This window comes from Eublepharis macularius, chromosome 6 (genome assembly GCF_028583425.1).
Source record: "Eublepharis macularius isolate TG4126 chromosome 6, MPM_Emac_v1.0, whole genome shotgun sequence".
NCBI lineage: Eukaryota > Metazoa > Chordata > Lepidosauria > Squamata > Eublepharidae > Eublepharis > Eublepharis macularius.
This window is the reverse complement of record NC_072795.1, coordinates 16,569,272-16,596,081: the sequence shown is the minus strand read 5'-3', so window position 1 is coordinate 16,596,081 and position 26,810 is coordinate 16,569,272. Positions and strand designations below refer to the sequence as shown.

General features: G+C 44.4%; 2 protein-coding genes across 4 annotated transcripts in view; both read left to right on the top strand.

Annotated features, from left to right (window-relative positions):
* Positions 1-37: 37 nt before the first annotated feature.
* Positions 38-8,742, top strand: NDUFB5 (NADH:ubiquinone oxidoreductase subunit B5). The gene is made up of 6 exons (XM_054983154.1): positions 38-201; positions 1,288-1,373; positions 3,058-3,124; positions 5,192-5,253; positions 6,328-6,434; positions 8,517-8,742. Exons 1-6 carry the CDS (start codon positions 75-77, stop codon positions 8,635-8,637), a joined length of 570 nt encoding a protein of 189 aa, XP_054839129.1. The 5' UTR covers positions 38-74; the 3' UTR covers positions 8,638-8,742.
* An 8,081-nt stretch (positions 8,743-16,823) lies between these two features.
* USP13 (ubiquitin specific peptidase 13) overlaps positions 16,824-26,810 on the top strand; it is a 98,627-nt gene continuing 88,640 nt past the window's right edge. For 2 of the 3 annotated variants that reach the window (XM_054983327.1, XM_054983328.1), the window contains exon 1: positions 16,824-17,092. In XM_054983327.1, the coding sequence (XP_054839302.1) occupies positions 16,937-17,092 (156 nt within the window). In that variant the 5' untranslated portion in view covers positions 16,824-16,936. The remainder of the gene's footprint in view (positions 17,093-26,810) is intronic. The other variant, XM_054983326.1, reaches the window with a different exon arrangement.

Below are 26,810 nucleotides of genomic sequence, written 5' to 3'. Positions count from 1 at the left end.
GGCGGCTATGCAGCTTCAGCCCTATTGTAGGCCGAATTAGGTTGAGTACCCCCCTCCGCTTGCCAGATTCAGGCATGGCGGCCATGAGCCTTCTGCTGCGGGCCGCGGTCACATTGGGGTCCCGGAGGCCCTTGGGGGTCTCAGCGGTCTGGAGTCGCTTCCCCCTACTGGGAAGAGCTGTCAGTCGCTCTGGAGTCATCGGTATGGGGGCAAAGACTATGCTGGGTTCCTCTGCAGGTTGACCTTGAGGGGAGGGGGAGGTTGGCTGGTCGGTTGCCAATTCCAGGAGATTTTGGGGTGTGGAACCTAGAGATGGCAGGGGTTGGGGAGGGAATGGACCTCAGCGGGGTATAATGCCATACAGTCCACCCTCCAATGCAGCCATTTTTTCCAGGGGAACTGATCTCTGTAACCTGGGATGAATTGCAATTCCAGGCGATCTCTAGCCACCACCTGGATGGAGGTTGACAACCGTAGTTGGTTGATTGGTTGCCAGCTTTCTTTCTGGCAGGGCACCTGTTCCTTTAAGAGATGTGCTTTCAGCTCCTTGGAAGAAAGGCAAGATCAAAACAAAATAAACAGCTAATACTACTCCATCTTGAGTCTCAATGAGAAAGGCGGACTATAAGCGTCATAAACAAACAGATTAGCTTGAGTTTTGCCAAAGTTTTCAGATGGAACTGGTTTTTGTAGCTAAGCTTAGTAACATGCAGAGCAGTAGCAAAAAAACAAAGGTCTCCTCCAAATGCTGGATATCTGTATATTGTGTCCGGTGCCGTCCTCAAAATGCCTCTCGATTTGTGAGCAGATGAAATGTTTATGCCTGTAGTCCAGTGAATATAGAAACAAAGATCAGCGAGTTTGAATTATGAGTATGGGAATATAATGAACAATTCTTCACGTTGCTCCAGTCCAATGACCAATATGCCCCTGGTTAGAGAACTGGGTACACGGTGGATGTGGGAGAGCCACTTTCAAAGTCTTGCTTAGGTGTAAGCTTACTGGGTAGCTTTCAGGAGCTCTCAGCCTCATAGGGTTGTTACAAAGCTAAAATGAGCATTGCTTGCCTGTTTGTTTTTGAGGAATAGCTGAGATACAAATATAAATGATGCTGAGAATGAATGAATGAAGAGAGAGGGGCGGATTGCCAAGACACAGCTACTGTGTCTCAGCTGGAAAAAAGAAAATGGTGGGAAGATGAATGAGGCTGTAGTTGCAGAGAGTATTCTGAAAAGCCTGTAAGGAGCGCGTGCTGATTTTTTCTAACGCACCAACTTAATTTGGCAGCTCCAGTACGCCATGGCAGCCAGGAGAAAAGAATGTTTATTATCAAGCCAACGACATTTTATGATAAGCGGTTCCTGCAGTTGTTGGTGAGCTAACATTTTTGACAAAATATTATTTAATGAATAACATCATGTAAAGCATTTTAACTATAAATAATATACTCTGTTTGTATCTTAAATTGAGGCTTGTAAACCCAAGATTTTGCTGTATTGTAGAGATAGCTTTGAAGGTACAGCCGTGATTGGAGTTTGTTGAAGGTATTTTGTCACCCCAAAGGAAGATATGCCTATCCGTTGTGTCCTCTTGTGCTGCTGCTGGCTGGAGATGTGATGGTTTGAGAACCTGCTCTGTCACACTGCACAGGGGAGCAGTGTTAGTCCGTGTAACAAAATAAAACTAAAGTCCAATGGCACCTTAAAGACTAATTTTTTTTATTTTAATAGTAGCTTTCATGGGTCACAGCCCACTTTGTCTGATAGACATATGGTGAGAAACAGTACTGGGGAATGTTTATGGAGCAGGTACAGTTTTTCATCACACATCAATCTGGCAAAGTGAGCTGTGACCTATGAAAATTAATATTGAAACTAATAACATTAGTCTTTAAGGTGCCACTAGATTTTTGTTTTATAGGTTGGACTGGCAAGCATATAAAACAGGGCCTTATTGTCTCCTCACCCTGTGTTATATGCTTGCCATTCTGACCTAAAAACCAAAAATCTGGACCTCTCCTGTTTGAACTTCAGCTGTGTCCAAAAACTTTGTTTGGGGGCTTTTGAAATTGAATAGGCTTTGACTTCCCTGGTACCAAATATTTTTGTTCGCATTATGTTTAAGTTTGTTCTTTATTACTGTCTTATTGATGCTATGTTTTATTGCAGTTTTTTTTTGCAAAGGACCTTGACTACTGATGAGAGTTGCAAGGCAGCATATAACTAGTCTGAATAGAATAGATAAAATGAATGTGGTCTCCTGAACTTGGCAAGAATGGTAGAGGTAGACCGTGAACAACATCTTTTTCAGATAGATGTGGTAGCTTCTAAGATGGTACATAAGGACAGGGGCCAGCGCCAATCTCACCTCCACCAAAGTTGCTCAAGTGCTCTTACACACTGTGTTTACAGTGAGGTAAGGGCCTAGGAGACTTTGCCGGCAGTATTCATGATAGTTGTTGGTCCAGTCTAGGCTTTGAGCCACCTACCGATGCACAGATGCTCCTTGGTTCTGTTGGCGGCAGACTAAAATGTGAAACCTGAGATCCAAAGCCATTGTATATGTGTTTGGAAGGAAGGGATGTCCATGCATCTGGAGCTTCATTGATGTTTGCACTTAGCACTTCCTGTTGCCCAAGAGGCTAGCCACTTTTTTTTCAGAAGTGGCTTGACTCTTCAGCAAGGGTGCTTGCAGCAGCAAAAACAAGTGGACATCCCAATTGCATGCTGCTCATATGCATTGGCTGTTTATTCGGATCCTTGCCAATAAACAGATCAAAAGTGGTAGAGTTTGGAAAGAGTAGTGGGCGTGAATGAGGGTTAAGAATTCTGTGTTCGAGATGAGGGCCCTGTTTCTCACAATTTAGAAAATATCAGAAAATCCCAAGTATTTGAAGACTGAGTAAGAAACCACACCTGTTGTGAGGCCCCTCCTTCCCACAGTACAGATTGCAGTGGTTGCATAAGAAAGTGGTCCACATTTACTGGGAACTGCAGGAAAATTGAGTGTTATGAATATTGAGGCATAACTCTCTTGCTTTTCTCACTTTCTTAACAGAGATTCTATATTAAGTTAACCGGAATCCCCATAGCAGTCTTTGTAACATTTATCAATATCTTCATTGGTGAGTATTTTTGCTAGCTTTGCATGCACACATTATTTGAAGTGCTTGAAATTTAGCAAGTAGTTGCATCTTGGGGTATGTGTGTATATTTGAAGTAACAAAGAATTCAGTTTTTATCATTATTATCGTTCATTTATAGTCTGCCTTTCTCACTGAGATCCATGGTAGATTACATACTGCAAGTGAATACAATATAATCAATAGCTAGGACATTTACAGAGCAAAAATACAATATGATCAACAGTTCAGACATTCAATGAAAACAGATGCAATAGGGTATGGTAACTACAAATTTGAAAACTGGCATAAAGCCAAACCCGTAGATGAAACATTTATGAATTAATGTGTAAGTAATTAATATAACATCTTTAGCAATGCTAAACCACCCCCTAGGAGTGTATCTCCATCAGCAGACAGTACCCAATAGCCTAGTCTATAGTTCCCATCCCGTACCAAGGTATCTCTTTGAGCTATTTTTTATGGTACTGGATAAAGAGCTCCCTTTTAATGGAAGGTCCCACAGGAAGTAAAGTCTACAGTAGTTCTGCTTTTTCCTGGATGATCCAATGTTACTGATTTTTCTTTTTATTGTAGGTGGAAACTGGTTTGGATTTTGGAGATACAGGATCTCAAATTTTTTTGAGTTAAAGATCTTCCTAGTCGTGCTCATATTGGTGCTCTATTCTTTGCCTGAGCCCCTGCAGTGACCACCTAATCCCCCCCACCCCGGAGGGCTTTAAAAACAATTGCTGATTATAACATTATAAAGTTGAAACAATCTGTCTATCAAGTTTCATTTTTTAAAAAAGTACTTCTTCCATAGCAGAGAGATACGTCTTTCCCCTTATATCACTGCAATAAAAGGGGATTCACCTATTATTTTAAAAAATGAAAGCTGGGAATTCATATAACCTGATAGACAGATTGTTATAATAATATAATAATACGTTCCCCGGAGATCGCTCCGATCAGCGAATAAATATTTACTTGTGGTCCCCGGCCCTAAGGAAGCCCGCCTCGCTTCAACCAGGGCCAGGGCTTTTTCAGTCCTGGCCCCAGCCTGGTGGAACGCTCTGTCAATGGAAACCCGGGCCCAGCGGGACATATTATCGTTCCGCCGGGCCTGTAAGACAGAGCTGTTCCGCCAGGCGTTTGGTGATTGAAGGGGGCGGTGCCATGTCGGCCTCCCACCTTTGGGGTGGGGAAGGTTCTCCCCACCACTGCACCTTGTTAATTTGTTTTATTATTTGTATATTGATTTTAGTTTTGTTTTTATCAATTTTAACTGTTCACCGCCCAGAGCCCCTGGGATGGGCGGTATATAAATTGAATAAATAAAATAAATAAATTGTCCATCTTTTAAGAAAATCCCCCAAAGCTGCCTTTCGGTGGTGCGAGGAAATAGCTTTCACGGAGGACTGGGGCAGGAAGAATACTGGAAAACCTGCCACATAGCAGCCCTAGTGCTGCTGAGTTTTATCAAGTTTTTTGCTGGTGTTTTGTATATTAACATTACATCTTTATTTTTAAGCTAGTCGACTGGCCTGGAGAAATGTGTCCAATCCATTTAATGGGACTTTATTTACCCTGTTATGCCACGTCATGAAAATCTTCATCTGCCCGTTTCTAGACATGAAAACTCTGTTAAAGGGACAGGATATTTTCCTTTATAATTGGATTATAATTTTGTAGACTCTGGCTAGTTTACACATACCCTATCTCGTAAAATGTTCCTGCCTTGCATTGCTGCTTATGCTTAATGCTTTATTTTTTTAAAAAGGTTTATTTTACTTCTCTTCTTTTTATCTCCTCTTGTGCTTATCTATTTTTGTTTGCGCTTGATTCTGCTTTTATTAATGTGATTTTTATTTTAAATGGTGAGCAAGGGATTGGTTTTGTTTTGGTTTAATGCAGGCTGTGATGGGTTGGATTGATTTTTCTGTGGATTTGGAGGAGGGAGGCTTTGGATGTCTGTTGGCAATTTTGATCAGCATGAACTGCCCCCAAAAGCCTTTGGGCTGAGATATACATGAATAACAACAACAATTGATAACTCCCTCCGATCAGGTGAAGCTGAACTGGCTGAGATTCCAGAAGGCTACACTCCAGAACACTGGGAGTACCATAAAGTGAGTCTGGGACTGAGAAAAGAATGGTGGTGATTGTGGTGCTGGGTTAGGAAGGAAGCACGTGGGATTTTAGATGGGTGGGGAGATGAGACATTGCAAGCGGTCTTGGCGTGGGACCTGTTTCCATTTTACCTGGTGAGAACTTTAGCCTTAATATCTTGATGCAGAGTTTTACTCTCCTTCCCCTTTGGGGAGTACACTTAGATTCTAAAATGAAAAATCTATTTATCGTTAAAGGGTGTGTGTGTGTGTGTTCCTCGACAGCTTGGCCCACTGCTATAAATAAGGGTGTGGAAGTTTTTAGAAAAAGGCCTTGAATACAGCTGTGTGTGCGCTCATACTTACTAAGCTGCTCTGCCCTTGGTAAGTCATTACCACTAAGGGAAAGAAGACGATAAGGGTTACCTTGCTAGATAGATGGTCCAATTAGTGCAGCATCACTTGCTGTTTGATCAGCTAGGCAATGGGCACTGTCCCCAAAACTTCCCTCCTGTAGGAGTTCTCCCCTGATGCAAACAAATCAAAGCGGCAGGGAAAGGTTCTTCCCACTGATGGAAAGTGCCTCCTCTCGCAGAACAGATCCAAGCCAATATCCCTGTACTCTGCACCAAAGACTTTCTGTTTTCGAAGCCAGGAGATCTTTCTTAGAATCATAGAATCATAGGGTTGGAAGGGACCTCCAGGGTCATCTAGTCCAACCACTTGCACAATGCAGGGGCTCTTTATTACCCTATTTATACCCTGCTTTATTACCTTACTTATACCCTGCTTTTCTTCCCAATGGAGACCCTGTGTGTCTTGCAATATTTTTCTACCCTCTTCCATTTTATTCTCACAACAAGCAGGTAAGTAAGGCTGAGACTGGCACAAGGTCACTGAGCAAGTTTCCATGGAGAGTGGGGATTTGAACCTGTCTCCCAGATCCCAGTCTGTCTAACCACTACACCATGCTGGCGCTTGTGTTCTGTGCCAATACCACCAACTGATGTCACAGGCTTCACTGCTGCCTGTGCAATACAATATAGATTTTTGCTGTTCCTTGGTAACTTCCTTTCCCTCCCCCCTCTTCTCCAGCATCCCATATCTAGGTGGATTGCTTACTACCTTCTCGACCCGCCTGAAAAGCATTATGAAAAATGTCTGGCTTTGATTCATGCTGAAGTTGAAAAAGCTGAATTAAGGTATAAACATTGCAAGATGTTTTTTTTCCAGAATGTAATGGAACTCTGAACTATGGTTTTATTCCCAAGCCAAAGGTGGAACTTGTATATTGGGTTGGATCTTTCATTCCTCTAGCAGCAGCATCTTCCTCCACTGCAAGAAACCCTCTGCTGATCGAAGAGGGTCTTCTACTGGAAGAGTATTCAGTGTGCAGTAAGAACATGCTCTGGCCAGCGGAACAGAATGGAAGGACCCCTCCTAATGAATTGCAGAGGGCCCAAGTCTGGGTTTGAAAGTTGTCTAGCCGTGGGGAAATCTTGCTCTTGTCTTTCCCCCAATCTGGCCTTGAGTGTCTGGATTATGGGTGCCTTTGCTGTATTAAAAGCCCCAAAATTCATAATCATTCCACAACCCAGCTCTTTTTTGAGTGTCTTGGAGATGCATAGCTATAAAATTCCTGTGCTAAGACTTCTGGTCTCAATCTGTACTTGTTGGGTTGGAGGAGCATCGGAAGGCTCACCCAGTTCAGCCCCCTGCCCGAAACAGGTCCCAAAGCTCCTCAACCCGTGCCTATCTAATTTCCACTTTGAAAGCCTTTGAGGGAAGGGACTCCATGTTGTTTATGGGCAGTTGGTTCTTGAGGTCTTCCGAAGTACCTGCTAATATTTCACCAATGGTCCTCTTCCCTCAACTTCTCATTCCATGGCATGTACAGGATTCAGAGCAGGATGGCTTTTGGTTTGGTACTGGGACACGCTGTGACATTGGCTGATTCCGCACACGTTGGATAATGCACTTTCAATGCACTTTATCAATTGTTTGAGGTGGATTATTTGTTCCGCACACAAAAAAATCCATTCCAAATGATCTATAAAGAGGATTAGAAGTGCATTATCCAACATGTGCGGAATCACTCATTTATATATCAAACTCCAGTCTAGGACTGAAAGGAGCAGTTTCCCCCGGAGTTGAGATGGTACTTGGAATGTACGTCCCTGCACTTCAGAGCATTTGTTTGTTCATTTTTATTAAAATACTATATTTTGTATTAACTATTTTTATTAAAATATTTTATTACAACTTTATTAAAATTAATTTCAGTTTATTCATTTTATGAAAATGGTTTGTTAAAATTAAAATTATTAATTATTAAAATATTATTGCAATATTATTATTAACATAATAATTGGGGCTCTAGCACATGTAATAGTGTCAGTTAAAAGAGGTGACTTATCAACCACCATCTAATAAAACTAAATACGTGGAGCCTGAAAAATACTGCTTCATAGAAAATGACAACATGTTACTAATCTCCAAGAACTAGATCTCACAGAGGATGTTTATAGATCTCACAGAGGATGTCCATTGCAGCCAAAAATGTTTCATTTCATGGCCCCTCTGGGATGCCAGCAAGTTAGGAGCTTTCTTTACCTCTTCCTGAAGGCCATTTTCTATAACATGGGGCCACCTTTGAAAAAGCTTGCATAGAGCTGTTGTTGCTTGCACCAGGGTAAAGATGGATTTCAAATTATTAAATATTACTTAAATATTTTATAAGTTAAACAGTGGTCACGTGGAAGGATTGAGTGCTGTGCACTGGCTCCAAGTCTTCCTGACTTATTTGGGGAGTTTAGGCATCATCAAAGTATCGGCTTTCTTCTTGAGACATGGGGGGTAAACGAATCTTCATTGGAAAAGGGGAGGGAAATGGAATTTAAGGTCGCGCTGTACCAGCTGACTGACTAGAAAAGCGTTGAACTTATTCCCGATAGTCACATCGCACTGATGTGACATCATCGGCTTAGCTACAGATGCAGAATTTCTTATATTACTAGGGTTGGCGATCCCGCCTTCTGACTGTGCAGAAAGCAAATCTTTTCTCTGGAAATCGAACCCTGACAACATCTTTCCCCCAAAGCAAAGAGCCAATCCTACCCTTCCCCCAACTCTTGCCAGCGACAGCAGCCATTTTGTGCTGCGCAGGACCCTTTCTCAAATTTCTCAAGTATCTGCTGGCTTATCCACTTTGTAGAAGTATGGACTGATGAATGACATTGTAAAACTGCTTCCTGCATCTAACTCTCCATTCTTTCATTTAATAGGAAGAAAGAGTGGAAAGTACGCCGGCTTATGAAAGAAAGGGGAGACGGACCATGGTACCACTATGAAACCCCCAGTACAAGTCTTATTGATTATGATCCTAAATCCACACCTGACAACTGAGCTTTCTGGCCTTCTGTCTCGAAAGAGTGCCCCCACAAAGAGCAGCCGAATTATGTAATATATCTGACTTAATAACTCAAATAAAAAAAAATCTTGTTTCACTTATTTATGGCATTGATTCAAATGATATTTGGATTCTATGATCAAGTCTTGTGAATATTGACTCTGAAATGGGTTTTATTGCTTGAGTACCAGTTATGTTGTGTTGGCATTGTGACAGAGATGTGATTGTACAAGAAAGACTTCCAGTTAATGGAATACGTATGCACTGTGGTTTACAGGGCAATACAATACAGGAGCGTAAGTTTTTGTGATTCTGCAGACACACTATGGAGTTTTACAATCTGGAAAGCTAAGCTGCTTCACTTCTTGCTAACGTCTTTGGAGATGAATTTCCACCCGTGTCACATTTTATTTTGGTAGTATGCATAGACAAGTGGCTCTACAACGTTTTCTTTTAGGTTATGGTCATATGAACATTTATAAGCAAAGCCTTAAAGGACAGAGTTTCAGGTCGGTGTTGGTTTGCCATAGAACAGCAGAATTGAAGTTCAGCATCTTAGAGACCAACAAGATTTTCGGGATATAATCTTTTGAGAGTCAAAGCTCCCTTCTTTCAGATTCTTCAGGTATCTGAAGAAGGGAGCTTTGACTCTTGAAAGCTTATACTCTGAAAATCTTGTTGGTCTCTAAGGCGCCACTAGACTCCAATCCTGCTGTTTTTACCACGTAAGAGTTTTCTTTCTATAAACAAAAAAAGCACCCAAGATTTAAAACAGCCTCAGAAATTTTTGGCACTGGGGTGCTTTGTTACAACTGCTCATAAAACAAATCGGGGTAAAACAATACCCTGTGAGTCCCCACCCCCAGAAAACACTTAGCCAGAGAAGCATTTTCAAGCGCTCTGGAAAGATACAGCCCCTCCTGATAAACTGGAAAACATTAACTTCACCACGGGGAGAGAGGTTCTTGGGTTAGGGAAATACCCTAGATATACACAGTGCTGCCAAATATTAATGACAGATATTTTCTGTCTCATGTTTTCAGGCTCTGGGTGTTTGGATATTGTGAATCACAATGTCTTTGTGATTAACAGACTCCTTGTATGGGAGGTGTATTTTGCTTGATTTATGTATATACCCAGAATACAATTTGTGTTAAGTTCTTTTCAGAGAATGATAGCAGAAGTGTGTTTCTAGTTTTCATGGTTCTGGACGTGTTGTTGAAAGTGTGTTGGAATTTATGTTTTATCGTACAGCGGAAAAAGTGATGAGTATATTACGATGACTGGCTGCGAATATAACTTTTTCGTCCTTGTTCCCAATTGATCACCAGGGATCTGCATGTTAAAAATAGTTCCTAGCAAAGGTCCGTGGTGCAGGGCTACTTGTTTTTCCCTTCAGACTTCTGAGAAAAGCAGAAAGCAAATTGCGGCCCACTAGCCAATGTACAGAGAACTATCTGGCATTAGAAGGTGCCACTTGAAATGCTGCAACACTCTTGGCAGGAAATGTTTGCCGACGATTCAAGCAGAACATGTGCGTGTGTGCGCGCGCACACAAAATTTGAATTCAGAGTGCAATGACAAGAGGACAGGAATGCTTACAATCGATTGCATGCGAAGGTTTTCTAAGCCAGCGTTTAAGCAAAATAATCAGTGAGTAGTTTGGACTGTGCCATTGGGGTGGGGGTATCCTTCTCTGAATCCTGCCCTGCATAAAAAGCTCCCAGTCGCTGCAGCTAACAAATGAACACTAGGGGATTTTTTTTGCAAGGAGTGACATTGAAAAGTGCACCTCACCTACAGTCAAAGATGGAACAGTCGAGCATTCTGTCGCCTCTTCTGTAGTGTGTATATTTGTACCCAGATATTTTTTGCCTTCTTCAATGTCTAGCTTCTTGTAGTTTCTATAACCTCTAGAGGGCAACAATTCCTCTGGTTATGAGGCTGTATGTTTCTAAGAGAGTCTGACCAAAGTGTCTTAAGAGCTGTAGCTGACAAACTTTAGGTAATTGAAAGCCCTCTTTGCCACAGCCATCTTCTTTCTCCTTCTGTGCCATCCCCTCTGTCCTGTGATGGACCTGCTTTGAATCCTTCAGTGTTTACTTCTTCTCCCAAGATCTAAGTGCCATCAGCTATTCAAAACGATATGCCAACTCAACATCTTTCAGCAAATGCTAGCAAGATTAGATCTAATAATCAGGACCTGAAAGATCCGTGTTTTTAATAATTTCGTAAAATCCAGGCTGTTTAAGAATTCTGGTAAGCCTGAAAGCTTGCACAATGTTTTGTGTCTGTTTGGTTGGGCTTAACAAAAGGTATTACATGGATTTTGGTTTGGATTTTGCATGGGCCCATACAGTTGGTTACAACTTTTTTTCTCTCTCAGCACCGGTTCTGCTTCTGTATCCATCCTTTCACATACCACCCTGCCCCCCGCTGTAAAAAACCAAAACTATCCCCACCTAAGGGCATGGAGCCAGAAAGCATGGAGAACAAATGTGGCATAGCAGAAAGAACATGGGATTTTGACGAGCCTGGATTCAGCCATGATACTCAATGTTTAATCTTGGGAGCAAACATTGTGCTCTCAGTTGAGTCTACTTCACAGGGTTGTTGTGCGGAGAAACTTGAGGGGACATGGGTGCTAACCTGTGCTCCTTGAAGGAAGAATGGAACAATGATGAAATGATAATAAATAAATGTGGTCAGGTCTGATGTGTGCTTCAAGAGTTGCCTAGAAATATGCACACCTCTAATATTACATGAAAGACTTTGAATCTGTGGGCCAATTTTGGCTCTTTTAGCATTATGAGAACTGTAAGAAGCCCATTTGGCCAGATCCCAGGGTGGGACATACAAAATGAACATGTATCTGCAGTCAGTGAGGTCTCTAAGTCTGTGAAAAGCCCTCATATAGCTAGTCTACTTCAAAACTGCCGTACCTCGGAGACGAAGTGAGGCTGTATCAGTTCATTTCCAATCTAAAAGACATAATGTACAAATCAAACATGATAGATCTTAGAATGTAAGTAAAATACCCTCTTGCACAGACTTTACCCTTTTTAATTGCACTCTAATTGTAATAGATAGGAATTTGGCCACTGATTGTATATTTTCCTTATGATCTTCCCAGAGCTGGTCAATTGAACATGGCACTGCAAATTTTGTGCTTAGAACGATTTGCAGGGGCTTAAGCCTTCCCCCATGCCATTTTCCCAACCCGAAATGGCTTCACAGTTGCCTCTGCCTCACTGGGGAAACAATGTGTACTATAATGCATGTACTCTTCTTCAACAGGGTATGTACAGGCTCCGCAAGGCTGTTTCACATTAGGAAAATGGTGTAAGGGCAGGGCAGCTTTAAGTCCCTTCTATGCACTGCAGTACCAATCTAAATTGCTACCCCCTGCAGCACCTGAGAACTGCGATCCCAGCACATAACTCACAGTGCACATCTCAACTGGGCTGAGGGAGAATGCAAGGAAAATACAGTGTAGCTAGCCTCTCCTAGAGCACTGCCTAAAATGTTGGACGAATCAGTGATGAAATGAGGAATGTAGAGCCACATATACCACTCTGAGCTCCTTGGAGAAAGGGTGGGATAGATTAAAATGTGTTTGTAAGAGAGCTCATATGGTGGACAAAATACCAGAGTTTTGTCATCCATGTGAGAAGGATTTTACTACACAGACGCAGCAGTGGTAAAGTATAGGTTGTCCATCGCCATGCGTAGTTAGTGTTTTGAATAATTACTCAGGACAAGGGCAGCTGAGGAAAATAAATGGATAGTATTAGGTTCTATTACAGGAAAACAAATCAGAAACAATATCACCCTTGATACTGAAGGAGACCTTGGTCTTTTATGAAGAGAAATTGGTCATTTATGAGAACAGACTTTCATGCTTGTTGAAGAAGGAACAAAATCTACTTAGCATGTTATACACGAAGTAAATTTTTATCTTGCCTGTCTCCAAAGAGCTCAAGGCAGCGGGCATGGCTGTTGTTTTTAGACTCACAACTACCCTGTGAGGTACATAAGGCTGACAAAGACTGGCCCAAGTTGTCACCAAGCCTTGTGGCAGAGACGGCATCTGAACCCAAGTCCCTCAGATTCTTTTCTCCAATATGGCACCGCCTCACATTTCAGGAAAGTGCGCAAGACCCTTGCCTGGTGGAGTTTGTTAGCAGGTGGCTGTTTCCTTGAAACAATTGCCAACAAAGGGACAGATAAGCTCCAAGCTTCCTGAAGGTGCAGGTCTCATGCCAGGGAAGTAAACGTGGCTCTTTCTGTTGATAGTAATTAGCTCTCTGTGAGCTGTGGAGTAAATATTACTGTTCTAACTACACCACCACAGTGGCTCCCTTTCAGCATTCAAAGGATTTCACTTATGTTGTATTCTTATAACAGCTCTGCAGGTCAGTCCAGTCTGATTTATTCACTAAATGTATTCATACCCCATTATTTTTCTAAGACTTGAGGTGAGTCACCTGTGTAGCCAGTGCTTAAAGTGATGGGCTAGGATGTGGGACACCCAGGTTCAAATCCCCACTCTGCCATGGCAGTGGCCAGCCACACACTGTCCACTTAACCTGCCTCACAAGGTTGTTGTGAGGATGAAATTGGGGAGAACGTTGTAAGCCACTTACCGTTTGGTTAAGTTTGGAGTAATGATTACTTCATAAAGTTGGTATAAGTTTACTGTCCTTAGGGTACCATTGGAGGACTGATGCTCAGAGATGGCAACATGCTTAGGCGCACATTTGTGGCAGAAATGAGATTTGATTCAGGGATCTCCCAATCACTATACTAACACCAGCTCCTAGCAGCTGTTAGAAACTGCCTGAATTGTTCGCTTTGGAAGTCTCTGGGTTGTATATGCAGTGATGTTGCCAAGTAGGCCCCTCCCCTGCTTTAAAGCCTGCCATGAACTGTGTTAAAGTTTCCTGCATTGCTGTTTCACTGCTACACCAAAGATTGCTTTACACGTGTGTGTGTGTGTGTGTGTTAATACACGTGTCAGTTTCCTGCCTGCGTGTCAATTACCCTGCTGCTGTAATAGACTGTGTAGTTTACTGACTCCATGTTTGGATAACTGCACAAAGGACTCTTTTTCTGGGCAGCCCTGCCCTGACCTGTATCTGGACTTCCCAGTGTGCGTTTGGACTGTGTTCCCCGTGCCTGCATTGCCATCTGCCACGGACCGTGCCTGTTCCTTGCCTTGGACTGTGTTTTAAAGTATTGTTCCCCCTGCCTCCATGGAAGCCTGCCTCATATGGGCCCAAGCCGCTGCTAGCAGCCGGGCGCCTGCCGGGGAAACCTCCAGCGAGCCTGGCTAGGCGCTCCCTGGTCAGTTCCTGCCTGGAGCCTCCCGCGGGCCGGTCGCCGAGCTTGCCCTCGCTACCGGGCAGCCTGCTATCCAGCCCCAGCCATGCCCAGCCGGCATCCATGTTCCTAGGCAGCTAGAAGACCCTGAGGAAGAAGACTGCTTTGGGAAGCCATTTCGGCGAAGCGGGCACACCACGTCCGCAGCGAGAGCCCCTCGCCCTGCTCTGCATATCTTAGGAGCCGCCCCGGAGAAGAACTAAGCGCCGACCATCCCAAGCACTTAGAGAATGCATCTCAAAGAAACCTCCGCATTCCAGAGCTGATGACATCAGGACAAGCCCTGTCCGCTGGAACATCCTTTCAGCCCACTTGGATTTCCCCCTCCCTCTTTTGTCCCCTCTTCCTGAGGTGTCACTTATCACAATCTGATTACCAAAGTGGCCCATCCAAGCCATTCAGTAACCCATTAGGACCTTTGTTTTAATCTGTGAGAACCACCAACTACAGCACCAGCCCCAGGGTCCGTTTTGGGGTATTTAAGCTGGTCTCTCAGACCACTCGGTGCTTAGGCCATTCCTATCCAGACCCCCCCCCCTTTCTGTCCGTGGCTTAGGCCATTCCTATCCAGACTTCCTTGCTGTCCATCTGTGGTCCCAGTGCTGGCATTGGGCCACCCTCGCTGCTGTGCCTCTGCTTCGCTCCAGGATTGTGAGTATTTCCCTTATCATCGTTGGGAACCAGCTAATGCGAACGTCTCTGTATTTCCTACTCTGTATTTCTTAGATCTTGTATGTTCTCTTGTATGTTTGTGCAAGTTTAGGCTTACGCCACACTAAATACACGTGTTTGGAACTTATTTGTAGTCTGCCTCTTTTTCACTAGAGTGTCTGGGATCGGGACCTCCGTATACATAGGTTATGATCCGCGCTTAATTTTAAGTTACAGACTTGCTACAGCTAATTCCCCATTATAATAAAAGAGCAGTTCTGGTAACAGTGAGAAACAGAAAACACATTGATGGTGAATTTCTTAAATGTTGTCATCTTTTATGGGGTGGGGTACAGCAAGCCTGAAAGGACTGAAAATTTTTAGGAGTTGTTACAAACTTGAAAATAGCCACGAAGCCTGACAAAGGATCCAGTGAAGCCTGAGGTCAGATACTGAGGGCCAAGTAGGGTTGCCAGCCTCCAGATGGTAGCTGGAGATCTCCCGGAATTACAACTGATCTCCAGGCAATAGAGACCAGTTCCCCTGGATAAAATTATTTTATTTATTTTATTTTATTTATGTCATTTATAGTCCTCCTTCCTCACTGAGACTCAAGGATGATTACACAGTATGAGATTAGTACAATCAGTATCAAGTACATTTCAATATAGTATCAAGGACATTTCCATAAACAATGCCATAGGGTAAATAGATACAAGTTTAAAAGATATTAGCAAGAATCCAATACAGAGCAGAAAAAATACTGAAGCAGAACATGATCAATTTGAGGCCTAACATTAGACAACATGGAGCACAGGTGGTACATAGTACATATTTAAAGCAGCAGATAATACATAAGGCAATATAGTGATGAAGTCTATTGTTCCTAACTCATTAGTGAAGCATCTGAGACCCCATCCCTATGATACAGCCCTCCCATTTGAGTAAAAAGCCTTTTTGAACAGTTTGGTTTTGCATCGTTTATGAAAAGCCAGGAGAGCAGGGGCTCTTCTGACTTCCTCAGGCAGGTCATTCCACAGGATAGGGGCCACCACAGAGAAAGCCCGTGTACAGGCTGTTGCTGACTTTACCCGTGTGCAGCCTGGCATCTGCAGGAGACCCTATTCAGATGAGCTGCTCTGAAAAGTGAACTCTAGGGCATCATACCCCACTGAGGCTCCTCCCCTCCCCAAACTCCACCCTCTCCATGCTCCACTCCCCAAATCTCCAGGAATTTCCGAACCTGGACCTGGCAAGCCTAGGGCCAAGATATCCCAGTGGCTATCTACCATGGTTTCTCTACCATGTTAAATGAATTTCTGTTAAAAAATCATAGGCCAAGGCCACTTTTCTCAAACCATTGACTCTGAGCTGTCCCTTTATTTTTCAGTCTTGTCTACCTCACAGGATTGTTGTTGAGAATAAAAACACAGAAGAAGGGGCCCATGCAAACTCCCTGGGAGTAAGAGTAGGACAAAAATACAATCAAATCATTAATTTGCAGAACTATAAATTTGCAGAATTTATTGTCTTGCGTACTGTTCAGTGGTTAGATTCGGGTCAGTAGCGCCTTAAAGACCAACTAAATTAACAGAGTATGAACTTTTGAAAGTCAGCGCTCTGTTCGTCGGCTAAGAGGAGTGAAAAAGGAAGGTTCAGTGGTTAGCGTTCACTTGTATGTTGTGCATAATTGTTGAAAATAAAGAAAAAAAAATACAGTTGATGGTTTCTTCCCTCTTGCAGTCAATCCCCAGCCAGCTCCCACAAGATGCTCATTTAACCTTTTCCCATGCCTAGACTCCCCCCCTCCTTTTTTGCCCTCTTTTCTCCTCCCCTATGGACTTAACCAACCTTGGACCCCACCCTGCCCTCTGGCCCCCCTTCTATCCATCAGGGACCTCACCCCCCATACTCCAAGCGCTGCGCCTCCCACCCATCCCGGCCTAGAAGGAAGGGAGGCGAAGGTACTCCTGCCCACGTGCAGAGTGCCGCCTCTTCCGCCCCAGAGGCAGGCGGGCGCGCAGAGAGATTCCTTGGGCGCGGCTTGCAAAAAAAACAGCCCCTCTCTTCGGAGAAAGGGGAGCCTCGTTGCAGCAGCCGGTGCGGCTCTGGCTGCCATTGGAGTAAAAATAGCATCTCTCCTCCCTTGCCGGGCCGCTGGGCTGGGCTTTTCCGCCGGGCCCCTCCGTCCCGCCTTGCTTGTTGGCTTGCTGGCGAGGCGAGCCGACGGTCTGCTGCCCTGTCCGGCCGTCGGCGGCGAGCATGGAGCGGGCCGCGCTCTTCGGCAACGGCCGGGAGGCGCCGATGGACGCGGGGGACGTGGGCGAGCTCTTGATCCCGTACATGCCCACCATCCGGGTGCCCAAGACTGGCGACCGCGTCTACAAGACCGAGTGCGCCTTCTCCTACGACTCGCCGGTAAGTGGCGGCGGCCGCGACGTCGCTCTGCCTTTGGTCGCCCGAAGTCTTTGCTGTGCTCCAGCAGGACCCCCCCCCCCGGCTTAAGGCGCTGCTCCCCGTTAACTTCTCCGCATGCGACACCCGGGATTTTTAGTCTGGAAATCAAAAAAGCCCATCAATTGTTAAGTTGGAGGGTGGCCCCATCAGCCTTCTTCACTGGGTTGTGGAGTTCGTTGCAGGTGGGTAGGGTGGCCCTGTTGGTCTGCAGGGGAACAGCAGGCTTTGAGTCCAACTCGATTTGCAGGGTGTCAAAGAGTTAAAGCTGGGCAGCTGAAGAAGGGAGCTGGCTGTTGAAATCTTACCCTCTGGCAATCTTGTAAGTCTCAAAGGTGCCGCTGGATTCAAATCTTGCTGCATTTTGGAGCGGTGCATAACTGGCCCTCTTCCGCAGCGGCCCCCCACTCTCCTTGCACTGACAGCTTGCTCCCCGGTATCAACCATTTAGGGCATTTCTATCCTCCCCCTACTCCAAGAGTCAGCGTGGCTTACACGGTTCTCCCCTTCTGCATTTATCCGCACAACAGCCCTGTGAGGTAGAACGGTAGGATTTGAGTCTAGTGGCACCTTAGAGACCCAACAAGATTTTTCAAGGATATAAATTTTTGAGTCTGAGCTCCCTTTTTCAGATACTTGTGAGGTATGTTGGACTGAGTGAGCATGGCTGGCCCAAGGTCACACAGTAAGTTTTATGACAAGTGGAGATTTGAACCCTGGTTTTCTAATATCTAGTCTGTTTACTTACTTCATTTATACTTGGCCTTTCTCCCCAATGGGGAACCCAACGCAACTTATATCGTTCTCCATTTTATCCTCACAACTGTCACTCTGTTGTGTCACTGGACTGAAATCTTGCTCTTCTATTGCAGACCAGCGTTGCTACCCACCTAACTAAACAGCCACCCTGTGAGGTAGGTTAGGAAGAGAGGGTATGACTGGCCCAAGCTTTCATGGCAGAACCGGGGTCTTCCAATCTTGCCACTCTAACCACTACGCCGCAGTGGTTCTCCATCTATCATCATGTTTTACCCCATCTTTCCTTCAAGGAGCTTCGAGTGTTGTACAATGTTTTCCAGTCCCTCACCTTATCCTCCTAGCAACTGCGTGACGTAGGCTGGGCTGAGTAAATGACTGCTGCAAGGTAATCCTGTGAGTGTCATGGCTGAGTTGAGATTTGAGTGTGGGTCTCTCAGGAGACCCCCAGCAGTAGCAGGTAGCTTCATGGAGGCTGTTGTTGCCACAAGGTGGCCAGGCAGCTGTTGTGCTCTGGGGGTTGCCCTCTGTCAGTACCCCATTACCAGAGCTGACTCCTTACATCACTTGTATGTACGCACAAAATTGGTGCACAGGGTCGTAGGGTGCCTGTATAGCTGCTCAGGCTGGGTAGTTTGTTCTGTATGTTCTTAGAGTGGTATTGTTGTCAAACTTCATGCAGTGGCCGACTGATCCTAACCAGCTCCACCTCCCCAGTTCTATGAGTCAACTCCTTAGCCTATTCAGATGTGCGCCCATGCTGCTAGTAAGCTTCCTGCCACTTCCCTCATCAACACACAATCCTATAAGGTGCCTCCATTGTTGTTAAACATCTTAACTGGCTTCCTGACCCCTATGGGCCCTTTCATTGAGTGCCCCAGTCTGCCTGAAGGGGGGGGGTTCTCAACCCTTCATACCGCAGTGCTGAGCTGGTCATGTAGGATGCCTTCCCTCTTCTTGGATGGTGGTGGTGGAGAGTGCCCTCGGGGCAGAGTTGACTTATGGCAACCCCTGATGGAGTTTTCATGGCAAGAGACTTTGAGAGGTGGTTTGGCAACCCTGGTCTTCATTGGAGGTCTCCCATCCAATTACTAACCAAGGCCGACCCTGCTTAGCTTCTGAGATCTGATGAGATGAGTTATCCAGGTGCTGTCCTCTTCTGGCCACCTAAAATGGTAGATTGTGATACTATTAACCAAGCTGTAAATCCTTCTCTGCCCGTGCTTCCTTTCATTCAAGGGCCCCTATCCTGAATTTCAAACCCTATTGCAAATATTCCCTGTCAAATGGATGCATGGTGATGCTCTCTGCTCCACAGGACAATTTGATTGGTTTGTGCCCCCCTCATCTCTTGTGATTCCTTCTAAGGCTCTTAGTCGTGGCGACTGTAGCTCAGAGATGCTTGGCTTGCGGAAGGTCGCAGGTTCAATTCCTGGCATGATCTGCTAAAAGGATCAGGTAGTAAGTGAGTAACCTCCAGCTGAGACCCAAGAAGGGCATGTCCAGTCGAGTAGACAGTACTCACCTTGATAAAACAACGATCAGCCTCAGTATAAGGAAGTTTCATTTTGGGTTGTTACCTGTTGCTCAATGGTAGACCATCTTCTTTGCATGCTAAAGGCCCCAGCTTCAGTCCCCAGAATGTCCAGGTAAAAGAATCAGGCCAGAAGTGATGTGAAATACCTGGACCTGAGACCCCTGAGAGCTCCTGCCTGTCAGAGTATACAATACTGACCTTGATAGACCAAGAGGCTGACTAAGCATAAGGCGGATTCCATGTGTTCATTGATTTCCCTATCCTCAAATCTCAGTTACCCTGTGTGTATAGACTTTCTCCATAGTTGAGTCTGCTTTCCAGACCCATAGAGGATCCCATTAGAGCCCCGTGGCGCAGAGTGGTAAGCTGCAGTACTGCAGTCCAAACTCTGCTCATGACCTGAGTTCAATCCTGGCGGAAGCCGGGTTCAGGTAGCCGGCTCAAGGCTGACTCAGCCTTCCATCCTTCCGAGGTCAGTAAAATGATGAGTACTCAGTTTCCTGGGGGTAAAGTGTAGATGACTGGGGAAGGCAACGGCAAACCATCCCATAAAAAGTCTGCCAAGAAAACATCGTGATGTGATGTCCCCCCATGGGTCAAGTGATGATTTGGTGCTTGCACCTTTACCTTCAGAGGATCCCATTGCACACCTTATGCATCCCCATCTGTCCGTCCTCGGCTGCCAACCTGTTTCTCCTTAACTGCCTGAAGTCTTCTTGCCCAGTAGATCCCCTCATTTGCTGCAATCTCATCTCTTCAGTTTACCCCTAGAGAGCCTTCCTGTTATACTCCATGATCATGGAAAAAATGATTTCAGATTTAACCATGATAGCAAAACGGAACCTCCATATTCAGAGGCAGTATACTTTTGAGTACTGGGAGCAAGGGATAAAGAAAAAGGGAAGGCCAGAACATATTTATACCAGCTCAGTTAGGCATTCAGTTGGCAATGATATTTGTGGCCTCCGTGGCTCTTTGCTCTGACTCTGCAATGCTCTTTTTATGCTCTGATTCCTGAGCAAGTCGGAGCAGAGCTGGAGTAAACCCCCCCTTTTTTTTTTTACACTTTTGACTTTTCACACAATCCAAGTGCAGCATCTCAATCTCTGCACCTAAGTTGGGCTTCTGTCCTGCCTGCATCCTCTTACTTTGCTCAAATTCTTTCCTAGTTCTCAGTCAGCGTTTCCGTATAATCGTTTGCTTAACCCTATTCTCAGTTGGAACTCCCTTTCCACCTGCCTAGCAAATTGTCCAAGTCACTCTCTCCTCTTTTTCCTGGCAAACCACTTTTCTCTTTCGACATTGCTGCTTCAAATATAGCAAAATTCTCTGAAGGAAAGCAGGAAGACTATGTTTGTGTGTAGATGTTACAGCAGCAGCTGAAAATGTGTACATTTTGCTGTGCATGTGCACGCATGCACCACCCAACACAATCCGCCTGCGTGTGATCAAGTCCCACGTTCCTTTCTGTGTCGGAAAGATTGTCGCTGTTTTGTAACTGCTCTGATGCTCTTCCCTAACCAGGATACAGACTCTTCGTTGCAATGCCCTGTGCCTGAACTGCTTTCAGGCTGCTTGGAGAGGTGTGTGTGTGTGTATATTTGTGTGTGTGCCTTTTAAGAAGCTGCTGAATTTAGCAGCCTGGGTGGGGTGGGGGGGAATGTGCAACTGCCAGATGGGATTTCCTGACCTCCCCGCCTCCCCATCCAGCTTCAGCACATTGCAAGGTACAAGTGGCCTTTTTAAAATTAGCTTGAGCCCGTCTCTCCAGTGTTGCTGGAATCGAAGACTGCAAAGGGTATATGAGTGGTTCTCTTCTTCTATAAATCAGTTTCCTGAAGTCATTGCGCTTCCTTGCTTGTTTTATTTTGTAGGGCTGATTCACAACTGGTCAGCTGCAGTTGCTGGTTTTATGGGTCCTTATGTTCGCTGTCCCTTAGGCCTTTTGAAATAGTTGATTAGACACAGATTTTTTTCTTTCCATTCTTTGGGGTGTCTTGATAACCTTCTATGCTTCAGCAGACCGTTTTGTACTATTCTGGTTTTCTCACTTCTGTAGCGAAAGGATGGCTTTCACAAACCAAATATAATTCTGATTAGTAACCACCCACAAACTGGAGATCCTAGTGTCTGTTCTCCAATATCATAAATCTGTGATAAAATTTAGTCAGCATCCTGGTTCCTTGCTTATTTACACATATTTAGTCTCTTGTTAGCATTAATGCTTGCATATCCACAGATTTTGCAAGCAAGGTGGAATAGAAATCTTTTTACTGTTCTTGACTCATCCTGATGGCATGTACACGAGGCAGGTTAAAATATATTTAAAATGGATGTTTTGCATTAGGTAATCATGAGTTTAGAGTCCTAATTTTTTTCTCCCTGGTTGTATATATATTTGGAGATTGTGGGTGTACTTAATTAGCTCATTCCAGCAGGCCTTGGGATTGAAGTGGTTCTTTCCCTGTCTGCATGGCAGATGGAGGCAATAGAGGGCCCTACACAAACTCTGATGTCCACACAATCTGAAGTGTGATATTAACATCGATATGTAGAACACCAATTGAGAAATTTCTCTGGGACTGCAACCATTGAAAGACATATATGCCTGATAACTTAATGTAGAATAGTGTCATGTTTACACATTTTTGAATAACATCCAGAAAAAAAATGATGAAGTCCTCTAGGACTGTACCGCTTCAGACTGCTGGTGGAGATCACAAATTAGAATTCCTGCCCATGTAAAACAAACTCCACCCCCCTTGCTTGCAGAAAATTAGCATGTCAGTAAAGAATGGTTATACTTTTTTTGTAATCTGTTGCATCCTCGAGTCAGCTCTAATTCAGAGTAGTGAATGAATTTTTTTCTACTTTGGTATGACATACTTATTTCTGATTCTGTTCTGCGCTAGAGACTGTGAAAGAAGAGGTTGGTAGGCTACTTAAGATTGACTGGCTTGGCCTAATACAAACCTTTTGTTATTCCAGGGCAGCGTTGCAAACTGCATCTGAAGTATTTTACTGAAGTCACAGGCTAATTGTCAGACATCTGGTTCATACTCTTTCCAGTTTTGTGTAGCGGTTAAGAGCGGCGGGACTCTAATCTGGAGAATCGGGTTTGATTCCCCACTCCTCCACTTGAAGCCAGCTTGGTGACCTTGGGTCAGGCACAGCTTTTCGAAGCGCTCTCAGGCCCACCCGCCTCACAGGGTGATTGCTGTGGGGATAATAATGAGATACTTTGTAAACTACTCTGAGTGGGCATTAAGTTGTCCTGAAAGGCGGTATATAAATCGAATGTTATTATTATTATTATATTATTATGTTGTTGAGAAATAAACTTCAGCCAGGTAACCTTGGACTAGCCATAAGGCAACGGTTGTCGATATATGAGCTTGTACCCTTGGTTGGGTCACAGTTGCGGGGCGAGAGTCCCTCTAGAGCCACTGGTTGGTGGTTTTTTGGGGGGGGCTGCCTTTTGGAAGGATCTGCTGCTACCAGAGATGTATAGAGAGTGAGAATGCCACAGCTCTTGTTCATCTGCATGGTAGCATAGCAAGGTGAGGTCACTCAGAGGTGGAGAAGATTCCTTCATAGCTCAGACAGTGGTTCCTTGTTACGGCTCTCATCTTGGTGTTTGGCTTCCTCTTCTTGTCCCTGGTTGTCTTGGCCTGCTGCCCACAGTTGTAGCTTCGACCTGGTGAGGTCATAACTCGACCCCCTTCTTCCTGTCATATGACTTTGATGTCAAGCACTTACAGTTCAGTGGATCCCGGATCTAGTCCAGTGCTCTAGGTTAACAACAACAACAACATTCGATTTATATACTGCCCTTCAGGACAACTTAATGCCCAGTCAGAACAGTTTACAAAGCATGTTATTATTATCCTCACAAACAGACACCCTGTGAGGTGGGTGGGAATGAGAGCACTCTGAAAGACCTGTGACTGACCCAAGGTCACCCAGCTGGCTTCAAGCAGAGGAGTGGGGAATTAAACCCGGCTCTCCAGATTAGAGTCCTGCTGTTCTTAACTGTTACACCAAACTCACAGGGTATGTGAGAGGAGGGAGGGCTTGTGTATTGCAAGGCTGTGCAGACACATACGACATCCCTCTGGGACCTTTATCAGTGCAGCCAAGTGTCAAGGATAGAGATCAGGTTACCTCATAAAGCGGCGGGATACAGTGCTTTACTTTTTCCCATAGGAGTGAATGCCCACCTTAGGAGAAGAGAAGAGAAGTGGACCATTTCAGGGGCAGGGGAAGTTATGTAGAATTTATTGAATTATTAATCTATCACCAGACTTTGCCTCTGGTTGCAATTATTTATCTTTTTGTGGGCTGGGCAAGGAAGGAGACGGAGGTTTAATGCAAAAAGCAATAATGGAAGCACTTTCCAGGGCTGATTTCAACCAGAGCTTGCCTGTGAAAACCACTCATATCTGCAGATCATAAAAAGCCCTTATCTGAGGACATGTGCATTGTTATCTAAAAATAAGCTACATAACATAGATCATTTTCTTAAATAGTAACCATATTAATATTTAAACTGTGCTTGGTTTTTAAATCAGTATGTCATATGGTTATAGAAAACAATTAGTATGTACTTTTATTTAGAAAGTATCTAAACTGGAGGTCCCCAGCCTTCTTGTACCTGTGGGCAGTTCTGGAATTTTGGGAAACAGTCGTGGATGCCATCACAAAATGGCTGCCATAGGGGTAATTACAAAATGTTGGGAGGTTCGAAGCTGAACATCTTCTGAAGCTGGTGGCAGCTACTTTCAAGTGGACACTTCCTGAAGAACCAGATGTGATGCTCTCTGGAGTCTTCTGAAATACTTTCTGCTTCAGTGAAGTGAAGGGAAGCCAGGATTGGCACTTTGCTTTGGGGAAGAAGTGTTTTGTGGAAGAAGCTAGTGGGTGCCTGGAAGCTGATTGGGGGGCACCATGAGGATGACTGAGGATGACTGATCTCAGTAATCCATGGAATATGTCGATTGCAAACCAGTAATTAAAATCAGCTTTTCTTTTCCTTTCTTGGTGACTTAAACCTTGTTGTCTTAAATCAACCACCCTGAGCCAGCCTCACACCTGTGCTCTCTCTTTCTCTCTAACGGCACAGCTCCTAGCCTATAGGCAGTGAGGTAACCACACTGAATCGCAAAGCAGAATTCCCCTTTTATACATTTTATTTTCTATAATTTGTTTATTTAACCTTTCTTTCGATTGTCCTCATGTCTCTTATATTCAAACAACCCCAAAATAAATTTCACTCCTGGGACTGTAATAGTTGGATCGAAACGCCTCTTTGGCCTACCCGTCTTCAAAGGGTTGTTGTATAAGCATAAAGTGAGAGAGGAGAGAACCAAATATACCATCCCAGGCTTTTTGGAGGAAATTGGGGTAAAAATTGTGTGAGAGATTTTGCCTGTTGCATTGCTTTTCACTCCCATCTCTCTCTCTCTCTCTCTCTCTCTCTCTCTCTCTCTCTCTCTCTCTCTCTCTCTCTTTCTTTCTTTCTTTCCTTTGATCTGATTGTAAATCGTGATTTTAAATAGGAAGCTACTGCCCCTTCCCTGACTGCTTGGCAGAAAAGTTCTGTATACATGTAGTGACTAATAATTAAAAGAGGAAAGTATGGAACGGGTAAAGCAGACCATTATGCTCAAAGCCTTCTTCCAGTTCACGGGAGGCAACCACCCCTACTCTCTAGCTTTGGGGATTTATTTGGGTCCATTGTGCGTGGTTTGTATCAAGTGCCTGTTTCAGGGCACCTCTGGCTTTTTAGCAGCCAAACTGCCCCCCTCACCCCAGATTTGTTTTTAAATTTGATCAGAAATTTGTATGGGATTCAGAGGTGACTCAGCTGCCTGGCGTTTATCATATCTGTTCGGGAGACGGGCTATTTTTATAACGTACACTCTTCAGATCTCAAGTGTCACCCGACCAGCCCCCTCTCTGAAAAGGGAGCCTTGCTTAGAAAGGGCAAAGAAAACGCTAAAGCAAGGTTATAGATTTAAATACTGAAGGAGAACGGGCTAGAGGATGCTCCTTCATTACTCAGGTCTCAGGTGACTTTCACTGAAAAGGGGCTGAATCTGTGAGAATCCAGTCGTTTCACTGGGCTTTGGGTTAGAGCTATATTTATACACAAATGAAAAGCCTGCTGTGATGGCAGGCACCGTATATGTAGAAGAGGGGCCCAGATGGTGCAGGGACTCCTATGGGATGACCTTATGCAAGAACATTTTGGAATGACTCAATGAATAACATTAGAATTTATAGCAATTTGAAAGACGTGAGGGAGATCGGCCTTGGACAATGGGTCAGCCCAGATATTCTCCGTAAAAGTACTTGGTCGAGAGAGATATTTTCAGGAACGTTAGGAAAGCCTTGGGTTGTCTTGTTCTGACATTTCAGTGGCTTGATAAAACCCAATTGCAAGTGAATTTTAGTTCTGTTTGGTTTTAGAAGTTGTGAGTGGCCTAGTGGCAAAGTCCCTTGCTTACGTCCTTTGTGAGTCTGAACTACAGTTTCGTCAGTTGCTGCTTTGGTTCATGCAAATATACTAGTCCAGGGTTCTCCAACGGATAGATTGTGAACTTACTGGTAGCTTTTTGGCTGCTGAAGAATAGCAGCCGCTAGAAGACCCAGGAACCTATCACAAGAGAGAACGAGAGACTCAAAGATTCGGAAGGCTCCACATTTCTGTGTGTGTGTGTGTGTGTGTGTGTGTTTCAGTAGTTCAGGATAGTTTTCATTATGTAGATGTGGCTCTCATTAAAGAAGAGATTGTAGAAGCATCAACTGTTTATGGCAGAACGTTAGTATTGAGGTCCTCGTAATAAGATTGTCAACCTTTTTCTGGTCCCTGATATGCAGACAGGTTTCTCTCCAGGCTGTGAAGAGAATCATTTGCTAACCTCCAATCTGCAGGCCAGGCTTTGTTTTTCTGATCCATTGGCAATCTGCCCTCTTTGGTCTCTTCCTGTGTAGGGCAGAAATATTAAGGGAATCCTGGAAGCAGGTACGTGTACCTGTCTAAGGTTTGTGAATCAGACATGGTAGTAAGAGAATTTCACATTTTGTGTGTGTGTGTATATGAACTTCTATGCGGAAATAACAGGGAAGAACGTCACTGGAGAGTTGCCTGCCATTTGCCCTGATCTGTAAGAAGGCACTAGCTTCTTTTGAGTTTGAGAATTTAGTGGTGCTTGCTTCATTCCCTGATTTATCATGGACAAGAAGTAATCAACTGGAAGGCCTGGCGGTCTGTCTCATTTAGGGTTACCAGCCACCAGGTAGTAGCTGGAGATCCCCCAGAATTACAACTGGTCTCCAGGCCACAGTTCACCTGGAGAAAATGGCTACTTTGGGGGATGAACTCTA

Excerpts from the sequence above, each read along its gene's own strand:
- NDUFB5 (XM_054983154.1), top strand. The coding sequence starts at position 75 with ATGGCGGCCATGAGCCTTCTGCTGCGGGCCGCGGTCACATTGGGGTCC. Across the intron at positions 202-1,287 it reads CAGTCGCTCTGGAGTCATCG|CTCCAGTACGCCATGGCAGC; the intron begins GTATGGGGGCAA and ends TTAATTTGGCAG. Across the intron at positions 3,125-5,191 it reads ATTTATCAATATCTTCATTG|GTGAAGCTGAACTGGCTGAG; the intron begins GTGAGTATTTTT and ends CCCTCCGATCAG.